Source organism: Juglans regia, chromosome 16, assembly GCF_001411555.2.
Source record: "Juglans regia cultivar Chandler chromosome 16, Walnut 2.0, whole genome shotgun sequence".
Lineage (NCBI taxonomy): Eukaryota > Viridiplantae > Streptophyta > Magnoliopsida > Fagales > Juglandaceae > Juglans > Juglans regia.
This window is the reverse complement of record NC_049916.1, coordinates 4,593,964-4,611,894: the sequence shown is the minus strand read 5'-3', so window position 1 is coordinate 4,611,894 and position 17,931 is coordinate 4,593,964. Positions and strand designations below refer to the sequence as shown.

The 17,931-nt window shown below is 34.1% G+C and overlaps 3 protein-coding genes across 4 annotated transcripts; 2 read left to right on the top strand and 1 right to left on the bottom strand.

Moving 5' to 3' along the window:
* The first annotated feature begins 327 nt into the window (after positions 1 to 327).
* LOC108989564 (probable arabinosyltransferase ARAD1) lies at positions 328 to 5,843 on the top strand. The gene is made up of 9 exons (XM_018963209.2): positions 328 to 822; positions 984 to 1,157; positions 2,166 to 2,323; positions 2,419 to 2,566; positions 3,576 to 3,691; positions 3,779 to 3,917; positions 4,322 to 4,432; positions 4,767 to 4,835; positions 5,443 to 5,843. Exons 1-9 carry the CDS (start codon positions 364 to 366, stop codon positions 5,569 to 5,571), a joined length of 1,503 nt encoding a protein of 500 aa, XP_018818754.2. The 5' UTR covers positions 328 to 363; the 3' UTR covers positions 5,572 to 5,843.
* Positions 5,844 to 7,391: 1,548 nt separating this feature from the next.
* On the bottom strand, positions 7,392 to 15,439 carry LOC108989565 (protein SMG9-like). Of its 2 annotated transcripts, none has more exons than XM_018963211.2 (8): positions 15,065 to 15,439; positions 14,497 to 14,605; positions 13,094 to 13,224; positions 10,712 to 10,831; positions 10,423 to 10,509; positions 9,025 to 9,173; positions 8,450 to 8,717; positions 7,392 to 7,688 (listed from the first exon to the last, which is right to left on the bottom strand). In XM_018963211.2, exons 1-8 carry the CDS (start codon positions 15,296 to 15,298, stop codon positions 7,536 to 7,538), a joined length of 1,251 nt encoding a protein of 416 aa, XP_018818756.1. In that variant the 5' UTR covers positions 15,299 to 15,439; the 3' UTR covers positions 7,392 to 7,535. The 2 variants fall into 2 exon arrangements, with proteins under 2 accessions (XP_018818756.1, XP_018818757.1); XM_018963212.2 differs by having other exon boundaries at positions 13,094 to 13,209.
* A 1,238-nt stretch (positions 15,440 to 16,677) lies between these two features.
* Positions 16,678 to 17,814, top strand: LOC108989563 (FAS1 domain-containing protein SELMODRAFT_448915-like). Its single transcript, XM_018963208.2, has one exon. The coding sequence runs from the start codon at positions 16,780 to 16,782 to the stop codon at positions 17,536 to 17,538; it is 759 nt and encodes a 252-aa protein (XP_018818753.2). The 5' UTR covers positions 16,678 to 16,779; the 3' UTR covers positions 17,539 to 17,814.
* The last annotated feature ends 117 nt before the right edge of the window (positions 17,815 to 17,931 follow it).

Genomic DNA, 17,931 nt, shown 5'->3' with positions numbered 1-17,931 from the left:
TTTAATAATAATATTTTTATTATTTTTATATTTTATAATTACATTAACTATATATTAATTAATTATAATATTTCTTCTTGCACATCTTTTAAAACTAATTATATATTAATTAATAATATATTTTTAAGAGTTACTATATACATATGAGTTTACGTACTAATCTGTATATTAATATTATTATCTTTCTATTTTAAATTTAAATTAATATTATTTTTAATAAAATTTATTTTTTAATTAATTATATTAAATGAATATACATATTAGTGTGGATAATCGTTTATATTTAAATTTTTTCGATTTTTAATTAATGAAAGATGGCATACCGATCGAGCGCGAGGATCGAAATCTGAGAAAAAAAGGGTAATGGCAGGAAAGCAGAGCCCAAGATCCAGGTCCTCCCCAATCCTCCTCCTCCTCATTACCCTTTCTCTCCTTGCTCTCTACATCCTCTACTACCTCTTCTCCCTATCCCATGGAGCCGTCCCCTCCACTCTCTCTCACCAGACCCGGAAACCCGAGACCTCCTTCGTCGTTTCGCTGGAGCACTTCCTCCTTCACCGGGCACCCAAATCATCTCCTCCAGCCCGCGGTGTCATTGCGACTGACGACGTTGTTAGAGACCTCGACGAGTCGATGCATAGGATAGAGAGCGAGAGGATGTGGGTAGACCCGTACTTCCCCGCCGCAATGCCGATTAGGGTTTACGTGTACGAGATGCCGAGCAAGTTCACCTACGATCTCCTGTGGCTGTTTCGGAACACTTACAGAGACACCTCCAATCTCACCTCCAATGGCAGCCCCGTCCACCGCTTAATTGAGCAGGTTCTCTCATTTTAAAAATCAATTTTTATTACCCGTTGTTGTTGCTATTTTTTATCCTTTTTGGCTACCGAGAAAAGAAACGAGGGAAAAGGAGGGAAAAAAAAAAGAAATGGAAGGAAAATTGGAGAGGAATGATATTTTTTTTTTGTAAATACATGTAGCATTCAATTGATTACTGGCTGTGGATGGATTTAATTGAGCCGGAATCGGAGAGATTGTTGAAGAATGTGGTGAGAGTTAATAGGCAGGAGGAGGCAGACCTCTTCTACATACCATTCTTCACCACCATAAGCTTCTTCTTGATGGAGAAACAACAATGCAAAGCGCTTTACAGGGTGTGAGTGATCTTCCAAGCTTTACGTTTCTTTTTTATTGTCGCTGTTTAAAAAAAAAAATTACTCTGTTGTTTCTGTATGCCATTCTGTATCTATTTTACGTAATATCTGTATATATGTTTTGAGATGGAATTCCTAAAGTTGGAATTGGCCTGATTTAAGTTCGTAATCGCAAATACAAAGCCCTTCCGATTGTTTGTTGTCTTTGGAAGTAGTAAAGCCGTATTTTTTTTTAAGAGAAATTCTATTTACAGTTTTAAGTGGGGGATTGCATGTGCAGTCCCATTGATGAATTGGGATAAAATGGAAAAAAATCATTTTAAAAAGGATATTATTGATTTTAAGTTTTTTTAAAACATAACTGTATGGGCTTGCATAAGCAGTCTCCATTTGAGGACTGTATGTAGACTAACTCTTTTTTTAAATGGGTAGTTGTATTTTTCTGTCACAAATATCATTTCGTTAGTTCTAGTCAAGCTGCAGCCTGGTAATCAAAGGACTAGCTTGGGATGTGCTGTAGACTCTGACATCCTATGCGATTCTGTGTTAAGATTTTTCCTGGCTTAGCTGATACACGATTCTGGAGGGTCTATCCAGGATATACTCCCCAAAGGTGGATCTGAGGGGTCCTACCTTGGTGAGTTTTAACATTGTCAAAAACAAGAAAAAAAAAAGAATTTATTTGGTTAGTCATAAGTTGGGACACTTAATTTGTATTGATTTGTTGAATGGATATATGTAATTATGTCCTTGGCCAGAATTTTGCTAAAATCGTTATATCAAATCACATCTCCTCCTCCTCTTGTGAACAAGGGATGGAGCATGTAAAGGGAAAAACCTATCCACGGCCTGAGTTGTTGGAGATGAAACCTCATATATTGACCCTTTGAATAGGTTTTTGTGCCCTTTTATGTTTTTGGCATTTCAACCTTTGAGAATTCTCCTTGTAAAATTGTAAAATTCTCTTATTTTTCTTAAAGCTCTGGCATACTCTTACCTGTGGTATAGGAAGCTCTGAATTGGGTGACCAATCAGCCTGCATGGAAGCGATCTGGCGGAAGGGATCACATACTCCCAGTTCATCATCCCTGGTCTTTCAAATCTGTTCGCAAATTCATGAAGAATGCAATTTGGCTGCTACCAGATATGGACTCTACGGGCAACTGGTGACTATTTAAGTTTCCAAGGAACCTATTTTTAGAGGTCCATTATTCATTAATGCTGTGATTAACTATTAAGTGATTTTTTTTTCTTCATTCAGGTACAAGCCAGGACAGGTTTTTCTGGAGAAAGACCTAATTCTTCCTTATGTTGCCAATGTTGATTTATGTGATGCCAAATGCTTATCAGAAAGTTATTCTAAGAGAACAACTCTACTCTTTTTCCGGGGTCGTCTTAAAAGAAATGCTGTAAGAGTTATTGTTATTCTATGATTATTTTAATCGGTTCATACATGAAATTAAGAAATTCTCCACTGGTATTTAGTTATTTATTCACACCTTTGGCTGGGCACTTACCTTTTGGAACTCATATAGCATGAGGTGACTGTACTGACTTTTTGAGATTTGGTCACTGCTGCAATTCTGAACAAGGTTCCTTTTATAGAATCTTTTAGTAAAGACAGGTTTCTCAAATTAGTTATATTAAAGTATGACATGAATAACTATTTTAGGATATTTCTTGTATGGGGATGATTGGAATTTCTTTGGTTACTTGCAAACATGCTGAGGAGAATGGCTTTTCTGAGAAGGGAATAAATGATTATTGGTTGCAAATTTCTTACTTTGTGGGGGGATTGCAACTTTAATATCCATAAAACTTTTTTTAGGTGTTGCTCTTATATATGGCCTTTGTACTTGGGCTATGCCTACTTTCTCATTGATAAAGTTCTTACTGATAAAAAAAAGTATCTGTAATACTTTTCAGATGGCCCCAATTTTTTTTGTTTTTGGGATAAGTAAGATTTTGTTAAAAAAGGGTGTTGACCAAGAAGTACATGGGGAGACAGCTAAAAATATATTTGAGTTGATGGTATTATTGTAGTTGACAGCCAGGATATTATAGATCTGATGCTATTTTGGGGTGTCCAATGGGCAAACTTTAAGGGAAGAATAAGGACACAGAAAAGAGGATAAAGATCTAGGAGATATGTTTTTGTATATTTATTTATTTATCTGTTTTTATCATAATGTAGAAGTACAGAACTGCTTTAAAATGTCTAGGAACTTGATATTCATTGGTAAGAAATTTAGTTGGTCTTTTCATCTCTTCTTTTTAACTCCTGGACCATGAATTATGATGTCTTTGATTACAGATTTTTTTTATTTTATGTCCTAAAGATTACTTGTGTCTTGATATTTTATTTGCTTGTACATATTTGATATGTTTCAAGCTTATGCTGATTTTGTTCCTTTTTAGGGAGGAAAAGTACGTGCTAAACTTGTAGCTGAATTAAGTGGTGCTGAGGGTGTAGTTATAGAGGAGGGAACAGCTGGAGAGGGAGGCAAAGCAGCAGCTCAGAATGGCATGCGCAAGTAATATAAACAGATGCTTACTATTTTTCATGGGGTAACCACACTGTATACTTTGTCAAGTGGTTGAATTCTTTCATTTGTAATCAGGTCTATCTTTTGCTTAAGCCCAGCTGGTGATACCCCCTCATCTGCTAGATTGTTTGATGCTATTGTTAGTGGATGCATCCCTGTCATAGTTAGTGACGAATTGGAGCTTCCTTTTGAAGGGATGCTTGATTACAGAAAGGTATGTATGCTTTCTTAGAGATTGTTCTGTTATTGCTTCCCTTGATTCTTCTCATGACAATATCAGGGAATACAAATAAAGCATCATCCCAAATTCAAAATGTACTTTTTAAGATTTCTACAATTGGATGTTGGAAGTGGTAAATTGTGAGCAATATGCCTACATTCAATGGGTTGTCAAACAAAAGGAAATGACCGCTGTCTTAGCCTGTCAAATAAATTCTTAGTGTTGGTTTGGTTACATATACATAATATTGGTTGAATGTTGTTATGTCATACACAATGGAGATGATTTATTTCAATCCATTGTGGAAGAAGAGAAGTGAATAACTTTGATGATGTTATTTTTTAGTGTCTCAATGTTTGGGTAATAGATGGATTAGATCCTGTTATCCTCCTATGCAGATAGCTCTATTTGTTTCGTCCACTGATGCTGTACAACCAGGAAGGTTTTTAACATTTCTACGAGGTATTCACCCTGCTCGTATCAGAGAAATGCAACAAAATCTAGCGAAGGTTTGTGACTTGAATTTGAAGTCGTAATGATATCTTTATATCATATTAAATTGTTGAATTAGATGCAAGCAGTTTGGGGCTATGTTCTTTAATCATTCTGTTTCCATTGGATTGCAGAAAGAAATGTTTTACAATTTTTATTTTTTCCAAGACTGGAATGAAGGTTTTAGTGATTTGGAAATGCTGCTGCATTTTGCTTCTTAGTGCCATAGCTTTGCAATTTTATTTGTTGAATATGCCCGCATATATTTGCTGAACATGAGTCGTTTAAATAAGGATTGGTAATTGAGGTATTTCTCTGAGGGGACCCATGATATGATCTTTATTTTTGCAGTACTCTGGGCATTTTCTGTATTCCAGTCCAGCTCAGCCTTTGGGTCCAGAAGATTTGGTTTGGAGAATGGTTTGTTATTTCTCTTCCTCAATTAAGAAGTTATCCATTGGTTGTATTTTGTTTTTAGGTATATTTTGAGGGAGTAATGTTCAGAAACATTATGCGGAGTAGGAACATTTATTTTTAAACTTGACTTCAAGCTGACAAATATCGAGTCCGTCCTACATCGATGATGCCCTTTTTAGGTGTAGCACCTGAAGTTTTGGCCAAGACATCTAAAATCATTTCAAGTTTGCAGTCCTACATCGGGTGGGGAGACTGTAATGTCCCACTAACTTTCCATGTTGGATGAGAGCGGTAAATTGAATATGATAGAGGCACACTGAATGTCAAGTCCCACATAACTTTCTTACTAGTTGGAAATGCATTTTATAATGCTTTGATTGAGTTCTTTATCACACCTTCATCAGTCCTTTTAAAGTAGAAGTGCAGATGTTTCCTTTGTATACGTCCTGAGTACTTTGGCTTTGCCTATTCTGGGGAATAAAATTTCTTATTACTTATCAAAAAAAAAAAAAAAAGGTAGAAGTGCAGATGTGGCTTGGGTCGATTATAATGTTTATTAGAAACTCCAAGTTTGAAATTATGATTTACCCTTATTTTTTTCATTCAACAGATGGCTGGTAAGTTGGTGAATATCAAGCTCCACATCCGGAGATCTCAGCGCGTGGTAAAAGATTCTAGAAGCCTGTGCTCTTGTGATTGCAGGCAAGCCAACTTTACGAGCTCAGGTCTCTTATCTTAATGAATTGCTACTCTCTCCAGTGAGAATATTATTTCCTGCTGTGGCATGGTTTGATTTTTTTGGTCTCTCGTTTGTTAATTTATTCCCGATAATCTCTCTCTCTCTCTCTCATGCCCACATCTTGTGGCAACCAATCTTGGATTCAATGTTGGTGGTGGCGTTATCATGCCGTCTTAGCCTATAATGGAACTGTAAATGTTTCATTGAAATATAAAAAAAGAATACAAGCTTACAAAAAAGAAGAGAAAAGAATACAAGCTTACAAAAAAAAATACATGGTAAACATGAAGATCAAAATCCAAAATGAATACTTTGCCGCAGACCTTTGATGATGTTGTGATGTGGTGGGATTATTGTCCTTCATTTGTAAGTCAAGCTATTTGGCTTGATAAGAAATCTATTTGTAAGGATTCTATTTGATTTGAATGAATGTTTCCTGTTTATCAAAAAAAAAAAAAAAATGTGGGATAAATATGATATGAGTCTGCTAAAAAGTTAAATCAAGGACTTATCAAAAAAAGTTAAATCAAGGCTCGAAAAGTTGGAATCGGATAAGGATTGAGTGATTGAATCATTTTAATGTTGATAAAAAAAAAATATTAAAATTTATATATAATGCAATTCAAGTTCTTAATATCATGTATAAAAGAGTACAAAATATAAATTCATTGACTTGGCTCAATAAAAATATTATACGAATATAAATAATTTCAGTTCTTGCCTTATACGAAGAAGATAAAGATCATTAAAGAAAATTAATATTAAAGAAACACATGTTTTATCTTTTAAATTTTTTGTGATTCTTATTGAATACAATGATGAAAAAAATTAATATATGTCTAATTCTATCATATCTTTGTACAATAAATTAGAAGAAAAAACTAGTTTAAAAAGAAATATAGTTCTGAATTTGTTGTAATTGGTTTAAAATTGTCTAGAATCGGTCTGAATTAGCTTAAATCAATCAATTGAAGCAAACTTAGTGAATGATTAAATAAGTTCATCAGAATCAAGTCGGTTTCTAACCTTTCTGAATTGAATCTTTTTTTAAATATTACTCTATTGCGTTCAATTTGAAATACACCAGAAGAATATGTGGTGTTTGTGTTGGTGTTGTGGGCTCTCATCATACGTTACTATGAAGGTCTTCTGAAGTGATACTCCCGTGGTATGTATCAAAATGATTATTTCACCTTAATTTTGTTATGAAAAATGAAAAAAAAAAATATATGGGAAGATTGAGTAATGATCCACGCACAATTATTTCTACAACTTTTTTTTTTAATATAATAATGTTTTAAAATGGAAATATTTATGTTACATAATATTATTTTTATAAGTTATTTTATAAAAATGCCTCTCAAAATATAGTTGTATAAAAGATTATAAAAACTATAATATAATTGTTATAAATTATAGTAAAAATAGTTATAGGCCCATCATTTTCCTTTTGTTAATCCACAAACAAAAATTACTGATATGACTCTTGTCGTATAGTGATCAATGTTTTTATTTTCCCTTTTGTATCGACAAAATCATCTTCAATAGCAAACAATTTGAGATGCAAGTTATAATTTAGTCTGCAGGTTTTTGATGGACGAAATATAAATGAGGGGGCAATTTTTTCAAACAATTAAACAATTTGTAAAGGCGACGGCCTCCGTTTGGGTAGTGGAATGTTCTGAGCATACTCCACTATTATTCATTACTTTTCACATACTTTTTACTATTTTTTATTACTATTTAATATTTTATCATTATTTTTTCACTACTATTCACAGAATATCTGAAATCACCTCACTACCCATTGTTAAGCGAGGATTAGGGAGGGTAAAATTCACTTTTCTGTTATAATAAAATCGTTAAAGGAAGCTACATTGAGCCAAAAAATAAAAGATAAAAACCGCCCATTGTTTGATATAGCAAAGACTATATATATATATATATATATATATATATGGAGGTTACCTCCTAAATAGACCCGAACTTTGAAGTGTTCTGCAGTACTCTGCAATAATTGGGGAGTTTTTCACAAGTTCCCAAATCTTAGCAGAATTCTTCAACCAATCACGTTCAGATACAGTCCTTGCAAAAGAAGGGCCATTCATGGATATAACCTGTATGAGAAAAATTACTTCAATTTTATCTATATTTCATCTTGATAAATTGATTAAAAATTAAAGACAACTTTTCTACACATAAAATTACAAAATACAAAAAAGTGTTAACACGGTGAATGCAGCAATCACATGCTTCTGTGTCTGGAATCACATATCTGACACGAGTATTCACATCAGTATCAGATACTTAGTTAAATATAATATGTAATTTTTTTTTTTTTTTAAAAAAAATATTTTAAAATGTCCTTAGATATGTTTAAGATTTTTTAAAGATCTGTAAAATGCTTTATATTCATTTTATTCATCTACCACAAAAAACAAAACACAAACACAAACACAAACAAGAACAAAAAAGCCCAAGCCCATTTTTGTGAACCATTTTTTTCCTACAATATCATTCGATAACATTATTGAATCTTCTAGTTACAGAAGTTGAAAACAAAGGTTGATAAAACCATAAATGCATGCATTTTGCAAACTCAAAGACTACTAATTTAAGACTTAAATTAGTAATTTAATTCTACATTATTTTTTATTTAATTGGTTATTTAATTCTCATCTAATAATAACATAATCACAAGAACAAAGCTCCATGATTTGAAAATTATATAGTATATAGATCTTTTTTCTGGGTAAATATAATATATAAATTGATTAACATTTTAAGTTTCTAGAATTGATATATCATATTGAATATGTATCTGTATTCATATTAGGGCTTTATAGGTGTCTTTCTTTGTTGAGACAGACAGACAGACCTGGTCCCTCAATTTCCATAGCGCGGAAATGTAACTTTCATATTGATCTCTTGGGGAATCATCCTTCTTCTTACGTGGAATAACGAACAAATCCGGCCACAGGGAATCGGGATCATTACGCTGAATACCAGAAGCCGCAGATGAAAGTGGTTGATCTTTGGTAATGCCTCCAGTTTTGTCTCTTATGAATGAAGACGTGCTGAAATAGTGTGAAATGGACTTCCTCATTTGGAAAAAATTACGTGGACTGAAGTCTTCGTCATGAAATCTGCAGAAAGGGAAAGTACAAATAGATTAGTTGCTTCTATTGCTCTAACCTTGTGTATGGAAGAATTTTAAAATAATATAAGATAGCAAAACTATTGAAGTGCAAATAGTTTCATTTACTAATTTTTAGATAGTTATAGAGAAAAATGGCATTATATAGAAACAAGCAAAAACAGATACAAAGAGAATATAATGAATCGTTTCTGTGCTCTGTCATATCTTCAAATATTTCCTCTAACTTCCCATGTTATGTTATCATAAATTAAGTATTTTCTCCATTTATTTTGTGTTGAGAAAAGATCACTCACTTTGTATGGACAAAAATTGGAACAGCCATATACTCTTCACTTTTAGTAACTTTATCTTTGTTTTCCTTTTCAGGCCCCATATTTGAGCTCTGGGTATGAGAAGGAAATATTGAAGATGGGTCAGGTATGCCATGTTTCAACAAGTCAACCTGCATAGAGACTTGATGTAAAAGATCATGGGGTAAAAATTGTGGCAGAAGAAAAAATAAAAAGAGGAATTCCCACAAAAGCAACTAAAAGCAATTAATGCAGATCCAAAAGCTAAGACCAACACAAGAAATATGAATTTTCCCATCCTATTTGGTAAGACCCCTACATCCTTAATGAAACTAAGAAACTCGTGATGCTCAGTAACTTTTACTTCAATCCAAGTTTTTAGTTTCCATGTAATAATCAGTTTTGTTAGTTGTTATGAAACCCTAATACTAGTAGATTTAAACTTCAGATGGAAGCTAGGCAAGATAGATATTATTCAAGAAAAAGGGGCAGATTGTATGTTCTGTGGATCTTTGCAATTCTACAAATAACTTAGTTGTAACTGGAATTGCCACCTATTGGTGTAACAAAGCAGTATGTGCATAGGCAGTCAAACATAGGGGTGGGCAGTGGGGGCCCACACCCCGCACGCACGTGGGGCGGGGGGCGGACTGACCCCGCCCTGCTGGGACATATATTTATATAAATAAATATATATTTATAAATATTTATATAAATATAAATAAATTGTGTATATTTATATACAATTCTAACAAATTTAAAAACTAATAACTTAGTTTTTAAATTATGGTTATATTTACAAATTTTAATTTACAATTTAAATTCTGTGATAATTTGGGTCCAAAAATAGTTTTTAGGCCCAATGGGCCATGGGTACCATTGGACTAGGTGGGGGGTGGGGCGGATGAGATCTTTGACCCTGCCCCCCGGCACCAGGGCGAGAGGCCTCGCCCCCGCCTCCCAGGGGCGGGATGCAGGGGTGCAAACCCTACCCCTGGCCCATGCGGGGGGCAGGTATCACCTCTAGTGAAAGGGTAATTCATGGTGCACTATTCTTCAAGAAAGGAGCAACAGTAACAATTACAAATGGAGAAACAATAAGCACTCGATCAAAAACATACATGTAAAAAACAGAGCAAAACAGTGAGTTGGGAGGCACAAGTTATGAATGAAGATCAGATACGCTTAAGAGCCACATTTCAATGCAGGAACCACATTCAAACGTGTAAGGAACAGAAATCTGAAACATCATATCTAAACAGATGGTCTAAGCACATGATATTTAAAAATAACAGTTCATTCAATTTGCTATTCAAACAAGCAACGGCTATAGCATACTTGAACTGAGCCATCTAAAAATATATATAATATACTAAGTAATGACTAAGATGAGAGTCCTACTGTTGATATCAATCTCCACATGTTATCATGAGCTCCCTCTGATACCACAAGCAAAATGTGACATATGGATGCTAGTAGAACGCCAAGCTAGAAGAATTCCTTGCAGCATGGCAGAAAAGGACAAGATCATTAGAATTTCAACACTTGGTCAACATGTGCTTAATATCACCACGGTATAGATGAGTCCATGACAAAAGCAAAAATAAGGAAATACAAAAACATCAGAAATTTCATGGATCCTAAGCAACAGGTGTAATTAATAAACCCACTTCTAAGACTTTAAATTTACCTGAATACTCATAAGTTCATGAGCCAATTCGGCAGACAGAGACTCACCACTTAGAACTGATATCGTGGATGAGCCATCAGGTCTCATAATCTCAGCTAAAACAGAAGGACTAAATAAAGGCTGCAAGGCAAGTAGAATACATCATAATTCAATAAAGAGACAACGTAAATACTCCATTATGTACAGTAGTAAAGCGAACACTAGGAAATGTTTAAAGGAAACAACAGGAAAAAAAAAAGGGAATTCAGATCCTTCAATATAATATCAAGCATGTTATTGATACATAGGGGTGTAATATCGGTTCAGTTTGGTCCGGTTTTGGACATATTTTGGAACCGAACCAATCTAAAGTCAAATTCTAAGAACTGAAATCGACCAGCTTTTTTTTTTTTTTTTTATAAGTAACTGAAATCGACCAGTTAATCCAGGGAATGAGAATTTTCTTTCTTTCGGCTTCGGTTTGGTTCGGTTTTACATGTGTGATTCAGTTTTTGGATTTTTTGTTGGGCTGGTTGGTTTTTTGACCCAAATGAATAATTTTTTGAGTCCAAATCTGATATAACCCAAAACATTATTTTCAACTCACAACACCATGCATGTAACCAATTAACCAAATAAATGCTAAAAACAATTAGCCAAAATACACTAATTACTTCAAATTAAAACACGCATTTCATAAGCCAAAGGCATGTGACCTGGTTAGCATAACCCCCAGCCTCCAAAATGGAGGTCTGGAGTTCGAAACCCCCCTCCCCCAAATCGGGAAAAAAAAAAAACAAAAACAAAAACACGCATTTCATAATGCCTTAAAAAAAACTACTAAAAAAATGCACATAACAATATTCCTAAGGGCTAAAAGCCAAAAACATGCATATCAAAAACAATTAGCCAACATAAACAAAATCTAACAAAAAAAAAATGCTAAAACGATTGCAAATGCAACCACCAAAGTAAGAGGTCTAACTCCAAGTATATAAAAAAAAATTTTACGAAATAACTGCTTACCAACTACTTAGCTTAAAAAAATGTACTTACAAAAAATATAATATATATATATATATGTTATACCATATTATATATGTAAGTATGTAACTTAATATGTTAAATAGAAACATTTTAATAACTTAATATTAATATTCATGTTTAAGAGTAAGTTTATAACAAGGAAGTATAAATGGTAAGATTAAAATTTCATATTATATTAATTTTATAATGAGAAATGATTTGTACAAGTTCCGCGCAAACCTTTGTAAAAAAATTCACCTTGAAAAAGTGTAAAAAAAACCATTCTTTTTTAGTGAGACCCACTTTTTTACAAAGGGCCTACGCAGAGTTTGTTTATTTGGAACTTGTACCTAGCATTACTCTTTTATAATATGTACAATATATATAGCATATAATTTATATATATAATATAAAAAATTTAAAATATATATTTCGGTTTTGTTCAGTCCAATTCGGTTTCCAAATCATGAAAACTAGGAACGAACCGGTTTTCAATCGGTTTCTGTCCCCAGGAACCAAAACCGGTTCAGTCAGTTTTTCAGTTTTTTCTTACATCCCTATTGATACAGTTGTTAATACCATGACTATTGACTTAAATTCCACTGAGAAAGGAAAAAGGGAGAAATAGTTATGATAACATTCATGCCACTTCAAATGCAAAGGCGAGTGAGCTATAAAAGCTAACTTGTCAAGAACAAAACATGAGTCTGCACCACAACCCACCCCAACCAACCCTTACATTCCCAAAAGATACAGATGTGAAAAAATAAATTAGGATCAAGTTAATTAGTAGTCCCTAGTTCCTCAATTCTTAGGTCAAGAAGATTAAGATAAAAGAAGTGCTAGAAATTGCCTGTCAACATCGTATGCTTAATAGCAAAATTTTTTTTTTCTCGCCCACATGTAAATCATCAGGTGCTATCAAGCTTATTTTAGTTAATTATAGAAAGCTTTCTTTAGTTCCTCCACCCAAGTTTTGGTTTCTTTTGTTCTTATGGGTGGGGGCTATTGTTTGTAATGGGCAAAATTGTCCATGATCTTCTACTTTCGATTGTAAACTCTAACTAGGTTATTCTCATGTATACTCCATGTGTACTTGAGCTTTGCCTACTTCTATGAATAAAACTTCTTGATTACCTATAAAAAAAAAAATCTGCTTCAACTATGGAAGATCTATGACTCTCTTGTGACTTCATTTGTAAGATTCAACATATAACACAGAGGAATATAAGATATGAAATAACTTATCATTGAACATTAATATTAAAGTAGATAAAGATTATTATTTTTTATATATAAGTATACATAATATTTAATGTATTGTTTGCAACAAACAAAAAAAATGGTCAAGCGAAAACAACAATATCAGCATTGAACCTGGGTATCGAGAAGGATAATACGTTCAGCAGAAATTCTTGGTTCAATGCCCATAGTACAATGCTTTGCCATTGCTCTAATATCTTCTGACTGTATTGCGAATGGTGGTAGCATTCCTGAAAGCCAATGCACTATAGTTATCTTATATCGACGTACCTCAATTTAAACTAAAAGGGAAGAATTTAACTCAAAAGGCAATACCAAAGACAGTGATATTGCACATATTCAGTAAAATTTTATTCTACAGATGAATGAAAATTTGAATTTATTATCTAGATATGAAGGAAAACGATAGCAGCTGAATTGATACTGAACTGTTACTCTACCAGCAGAATGAAGCCTAAAAGAAGATATTTTCCTAGACAAAATGGACATTTGTATTATAGCATTTTTCAACGAAATAGTCATACCAGAACCATAGGCAGGGCCATGACACAACTCTGCAGTAACATGAAAACTTAAGGAGTCACGTCCTCCCTACAATCCAGCATAAATTAATGGCTCCTTTTTCATTAAGTAATGATCAGGCATAGCCTTAACATGGTACGGTTTTGATTTTAGCTTTCAGTATGTGCTTGTTCACTGAAACACAGGGCTGCACTTGATCTTCGTTCCTCATCATAAACCAGAACTCCAGAGTCTTTTGATTCTCAATATACAAGAGGAAAATGCGAAGAAACTAACAATCAACTTTGGATTGAATGTATTGGGGGAATGGAGTGGAAAGGGAATGTTGGGACACTATTCCCTTGTCTAGAAAAAGAAGTCAAGAATGCTTCTTCCCATACGTTAAAAGATGAAATTCCATTTTTTTTCTTTTGTACCTTAAAAGACACCAATAAAAAGACAGATGTATTTGCCAAATAAAAAATTTCATTATTTGCTTTTTCTAGATCCTAGCTTGTAATTTAGGTGTTCTTACTTCCTATATACTTGGGCTTATGCCTAATTACTTGGTTTAATAAATTTTATTTTACTTGTCAAAAAATAATTTTATTCCTTTCCGTAACTTCGTTGAGAAACTCTCAGATAAGCTAGAGAGAGAATACTTCGGTCATTTATATTCCATTTTAATAACATTTTTATTGTCCATTCCTTTCCTGAGAGAGGAAGTATCATGCTTTTCACCCGAGGAAAAATGTTGTCATGCATGGAAGAATTTATGCAGCATCTATCCACACAAGTGAATGTACCATGAGAGAAGATGAACCTTGCAATCACAAGGACAATCATAAACCTGGTCAGCTGTCAAATGACTTGGCAGTTAGAAACACAGTCTGGACTTTCTTTTCTCTCTCTTTTTTTTTTTTTTTTTTCCAAGCACATCGATTAGCTTTCAATCGGCAACTCTTAAAAGGAAAATAAACAAGAGAATTGTCAGAAAAAATGCAAACATTACTCACCAGGCGAGCTTGCATCAAACCCATAGAGTTCATTCATAATCGTAGACTTGCCCACCCCGGTTGGACCAATCACCCCCACCACCGTAAAATCTGTATTCTCGGTTAGAAACTGCGAAATTGACACAAATTCGTTCATGGTTAGTATTCACACAAACTGAAAAAACAAAAAAGATATACTATCATTTTGAGAGTTGTTCCACCTCAACTAAGCAAAACCAACCCCTTTGGCTCAATTGAGCTAATCTTTAATTGTTCTAAGAATTAGAAGACCAGAACATAAAAGTTCAAAACTTATATCTTGTTTGGTTACTCAGAAAAATGGAAGAAAACAAATGAAACATGAAATTTCACACTTTTTCGGTTTCTTTTTCAAGATTGATCTTACTTATATAAAAAAAAAAGATTGTTAACAACTTTACTGGGCCACAAAATAATTTCAAATGGCTTAATTACCAATAACGCTAAAGAGTCAGAGATTCGGAATTTATTATGCGCGCGCGCCCACACATATAGGTAGAAAGAGACTGATAAAAAAAAATGTAGGTAGAGAGAGAGAGAGAGAGAGTACAGGGAGAAAGCGGTCGATATGGAAGTCCCAGGAATCAGAGAGGAGGTTGAGGGAGCCGATTGGAGGAAGGCGGGACCGAAGCGACGCCGTTTCATCATCGGCAGAACCTCCACGTCCGAACTTACCGGCAACTGGTCCACCAGTGACGAGACCGGGCTTTGCTAACAGGATTTTAGGAGGAGGTGGAGCCGGAGAGGGATTCGATGAACCTGTGCCGCCAGTGGACCCTGCCATTGACGAACTATTGCTTCTTCTTTCCTCCCCAAACGGCAAAACCTTAGTACGCAGCAGGCTGGGTTACCACAAGTGTTACCAGTTCTGTTTTTGGGCCTTTGGCAACGATGGGTATGAAAACTTGGTAAGTGTGACCGTGTGAGGCTGGATCCGTTTGGAATTTGGAAGGCAATATTATCTCATGTGTAGTACAATAATTTATGAATAATAAAAAAATAATAATAAATAATTTATAAATAGTAATAAAATAATAATAATAAATAATTTGTAAATAATAATAAATTAATTATGAATAGTAATGAAGTAATATGATAAGATTTGAAAATAATAATGTTCTCATATTTACTTTTATTTATTTATATTATATTTGAATACTGAGTTAATTTCAGATGAGTTGTAAATGGTAGTTAAAAATTAGTGAATAGTTTATAAATAATAATGAATAATAACAGATTACTTTACTTACCAAACACAACCTTATAATTGAGTTTTAATCATATAATAATCACATGTATCATAAAAAAAAAATTAAAAAACACTAATAATACTTGAGAAATTAGGAATTGTTGATAAAATGTAACCAAAAAAAGAAGGAATTTGTTGATAAAATGAGATTCTTTGAATGATTCTTTATATAAAATCGAATGTAAAGGCAAGATACTTGTACTTTCAGTAATAGTCTTTTATGAGTTAAATAAACATATCACCCATAAATTATTAGATGTTTTATATTTCACACCTCGAATTGTCAAAAATTAAAATTGATATATATTTTTTTCATTAAAGTTGAGAATAGTAAATATTATGTGACATTGGAACTTGTTAATCTAAAATATATTAACATAATTCTTGTAATAGATCACTCTTTTTGTTTAACTTTCCGGAGGAAAAATAAGGTATACTCTTTTCCTTTTTATTTTTATTTTTATTCAAGCTCTTAGAGGATATTACCCGCAATTCGGGTTTCAAAACCGGGCCAGAACTCAGACCGGGTTAGCCCTGGTCAAATCTAGGCCGGAACCCGGATTGAAATCGGTTTTTAAAAATCCGGAATCCGGGATGCAAATAGGCTATAATTTCTATATGGCAAAATAGGATAATTGTATAAAGGTTTTGGAATTGGGTTGGCGAGAAAAGTAGGGAAGAAAATCAATGAAAGATCACACTGAGCCCACCCCTGATGCTCAACTTCAATCAAAGAACATTGGACAGGAAGTCTTCAAGCCTAACATAGTATCATACAAAATGGACTAGTTGCTAACATCAACAATAACACCTAATAGGTAAATCTTGCCCATAAAATACTCCTATGCATGCAGGAAGTGTGAAAATCAGTTGTTAGGGAAGCAAAGTTGCATGTCCAAGCTAACCCCATTACTTTATTTCTGGATGAATAGCTAACCTCACCTGTACCCCTTAATAATAAGACTACCAAATGAAATTGATAGATATTTCATCAGCCATCACCCAGAAAAGACCTCATGGCAGCCTTCATGAAATTGGCAGTTCTTCTAGGAGTACTTGTCTCCCCAGCTTCTCCCATGGAAACTCCAACTCCTCCAGGTAACCAAAACCTAGACCTTGTCGGTGCCATTGATGAGATGCAAAGAGCCAACTACTTCACCTTTGTCACACTCATCAACATGGCTTCTCTGGGCAGAAAAATCCAAGAGAATGTTACTTTCTTGATGCCTAATGACAGGATGCTATCAAGGACTGTGATGCCACAAGGCACTGTCTTCGAGTTCTTGCTCCGCCATTCCATCCCATCTCCCTTGCTTTTCGACTACTTAGAGCATATCCCAACAGGCTCCATCATACCTAGTTCATTCCCAGGTTACATGCTCAGAATCATCAACAATGGCAGGAGAAACTTCTCCATCAACAATGTGAAGATCATTAGCCCCAATATTTGCATGGAGGGGTCTTCGATCCGATGCCATGGCATTGATGGTGTTCTGCTGCCAACAAAGATGCAAGAGAACAACACAACTATTTCTCCATTCCCTTCTTGCTCTAGCAGCTCACCTCCTGCTGCAGTGGGTAGACCTTCAGCTCCATCATTTCCATCACCAACAGTTCCACTTGGTGTACTTAATCCTACTGCAGCAAGTGCCCCTAGACCTTCCCAACCAAATGCCTGTCCACAAAGATCAGGGCCTTCCCCATGGTTCTCTTATGGGGGAATGTTGAAATTCCTAGTTTCCTGTATGATGGTGCTGATAGTGGGGTCTATCTAGTTAGTGTAATATAGCTTGAAAACCTGTGCAAGTGTTATATGAGCCAGGGATGTTGGAATTTTTTGTAAATGGGCAAACTGGTTGTGTAATTTTCATGATGAAGTCCTTGTTTTCCCGGGCTTGAACTGTGAAGTCATTGCTGGAAAAAGGTCCATATATATATGTACTAGTCCTAACAAGTTACAAGTATTGTTTTGCCATTTTGATCCCCCTCCTTTCAGATTCTTATTCCAGCACCGATTTTGTATTTGAGAATAAAAATAAAAATACTATTCATAATCATTTTAACTATTTTTGTTATCATCTCTTGGCGTGATATAAAATAATTGACAGTTAAATAAAAGATAATAAATAATTTCTCATTTATTTAATACAACAATAGAGAATGATAAA